This window comes from Colobus angolensis, unplaced genomic scaffold (genome assembly GCF_000951035.1).
Source record: "Colobus angolensis palliatus isolate OR3802 unplaced genomic scaffold, Cang.pa_1.0 Scaffold171, whole genome shotgun sequence".
In the NCBI taxonomy this organism is placed as follows: domain Eukaryota; kingdom Metazoa; phylum Chordata; class Mammalia; order Primates; family Cercopithecidae; genus Colobus; species Colobus angolensis.
The window spans coordinates 723,236-724,735 of NW_012114833.1; the positions used below are offsets into that span (position 1 = coordinate 723,236).

General features: G+C 47.9%; 1 protein-coding gene across 1 annotated transcript in view; it reads right to left on the minus strand.

Moving 5' to 3' along the window:
* SFI1 (Sfi1 homolog, spindle assembly associated (yeast)) overlaps positions 1-1,500 on the minus strand; it is a 133,423-nt gene that overhangs the window by 40,987 nt on the left and 90,936 nt on the right. The window contains 2 exon segments of the mRNA XM_011938351.1: positions 862-932; positions 935-1,003. Of these exon segments, the coding sequence (XP_011793741.1) occupies positions 862-932; positions 935-1,003 (140 nt within the window).

The following is a 1,500-nucleotide window of genomic DNA, read 5'->3' on the forward strand; positions in this document are numbered from 1 at the left end:
AAAAAAAAAAAATCTAAAAAATTAGTTGGGCATGGTAGCATGTGCCTGTGGTCCCAGCTACTTGGGAGGCTGAGGTGGAAGGATCACTTGAGTCTAGGAGTTCAAGGCTGCAGCAAGCTACGACTGTAACATGGCACTTCAGCCTGGGTGACAAAGGAGACCCTATCTCTAATAATAATAATAACGCCTCAACACTGGGCATGGTGGCACATGCCTATAGTCCCAGCTACTTAGGAGGCTGAGGTGGGAGGATTGCTTGAGCCCAGAAGTTTGAATCTAGCCTGGACAACATAGTGAGATTCCATCCCTAAAAAATAATAATGCCTCACAAATTGGCTAAGCAAAGCTGATTTGCCCATATTTCCCCAAGCCTTAGGCTTCAATTTTCTGAGACAGAAGTGAAGATATCAGACTGGATTAGGGGTTTTCGTACTGTGCTTTGTGGAGCTCCACAGGCTCCTGAAAACATTCGAAGACCACCTCATATAGCAAGGGAAGGGAACAGTAGCAGGTAGAACAGGGACTGACTCCCTGACATGCTTCAACCACAGCATGGTCACTCTGACCTATTTCATAGATGGGGCTTCCGCCACTCAAAAGGGGTTTTTCCCATGTAAAAAAAAAGCTCAGGACTAAATCTCTGAGGTTCCTTTATAGCTCCAAACCCCTCTGACCCTACACCATTAGCACCTGTAATTCAAAATGAAAACAGGGACACCTACAATGAAAGGAGGGTTTCATGACTAAAACTCACCCACAGCTGACTGTGTTTAATGAAGGTGATAGGGGTCAGGGTACCCCAAGAGTGGATACCCAAGCAAGGCTGCTGAGTGGAGCCATGCCAGGATGCAGGGCTCTTACCAGCTGGCTGTGCCTGTGGTGCTCTTCTGCCATCTCACACTGGGCAGCTTCTTCTGCACACAGCAGCATGTCTGCCAGGAAGTGAAGGCCTCCAGTCTCAACAAGGTTCTGGCCCCTAAACAGTGCATTCTCAGCAAGCCACCTGAAGGGCCGTGGCTATCGGGGATAACACACGTGCCAGGTGGGCTGAGGTCCACTTCTGTCTACTCCTGATGACCCAAGGAAGCAGTGGGCAAAGGGAAACCCCGTCAGTTACTGATCAAACATCTGGTCTTGCACTCCTCCCCTTGAATGCTCATGAGATGAGAGGCAAAAAATACCTGAGATAAACTGCTACCAATTTCAGTAAACATTTAGAAATCACCATATCTAAAGCAGAATCTGCTCCTGTTTCTGTAATCACTGTTTTGGTATCACAATCCAGTCAGATGTTTGAGCTCAAAACCTTGGAGTTATTTTCAAACCTTTTCTCCTCCCACTCTCATCTAATCGGTTGCCAAGTCCATCTGCTCTCTTCCTAAATCTCTTGGCTCTCTCCATCCCCTCCTGCTCTTCTGTCCCCACCCCCAACACCCTGCAGTTCATCCGACTCATCCCTTACGTAGACTGGTAAGTGAGCCTCCTCCCATAACTGGTCTC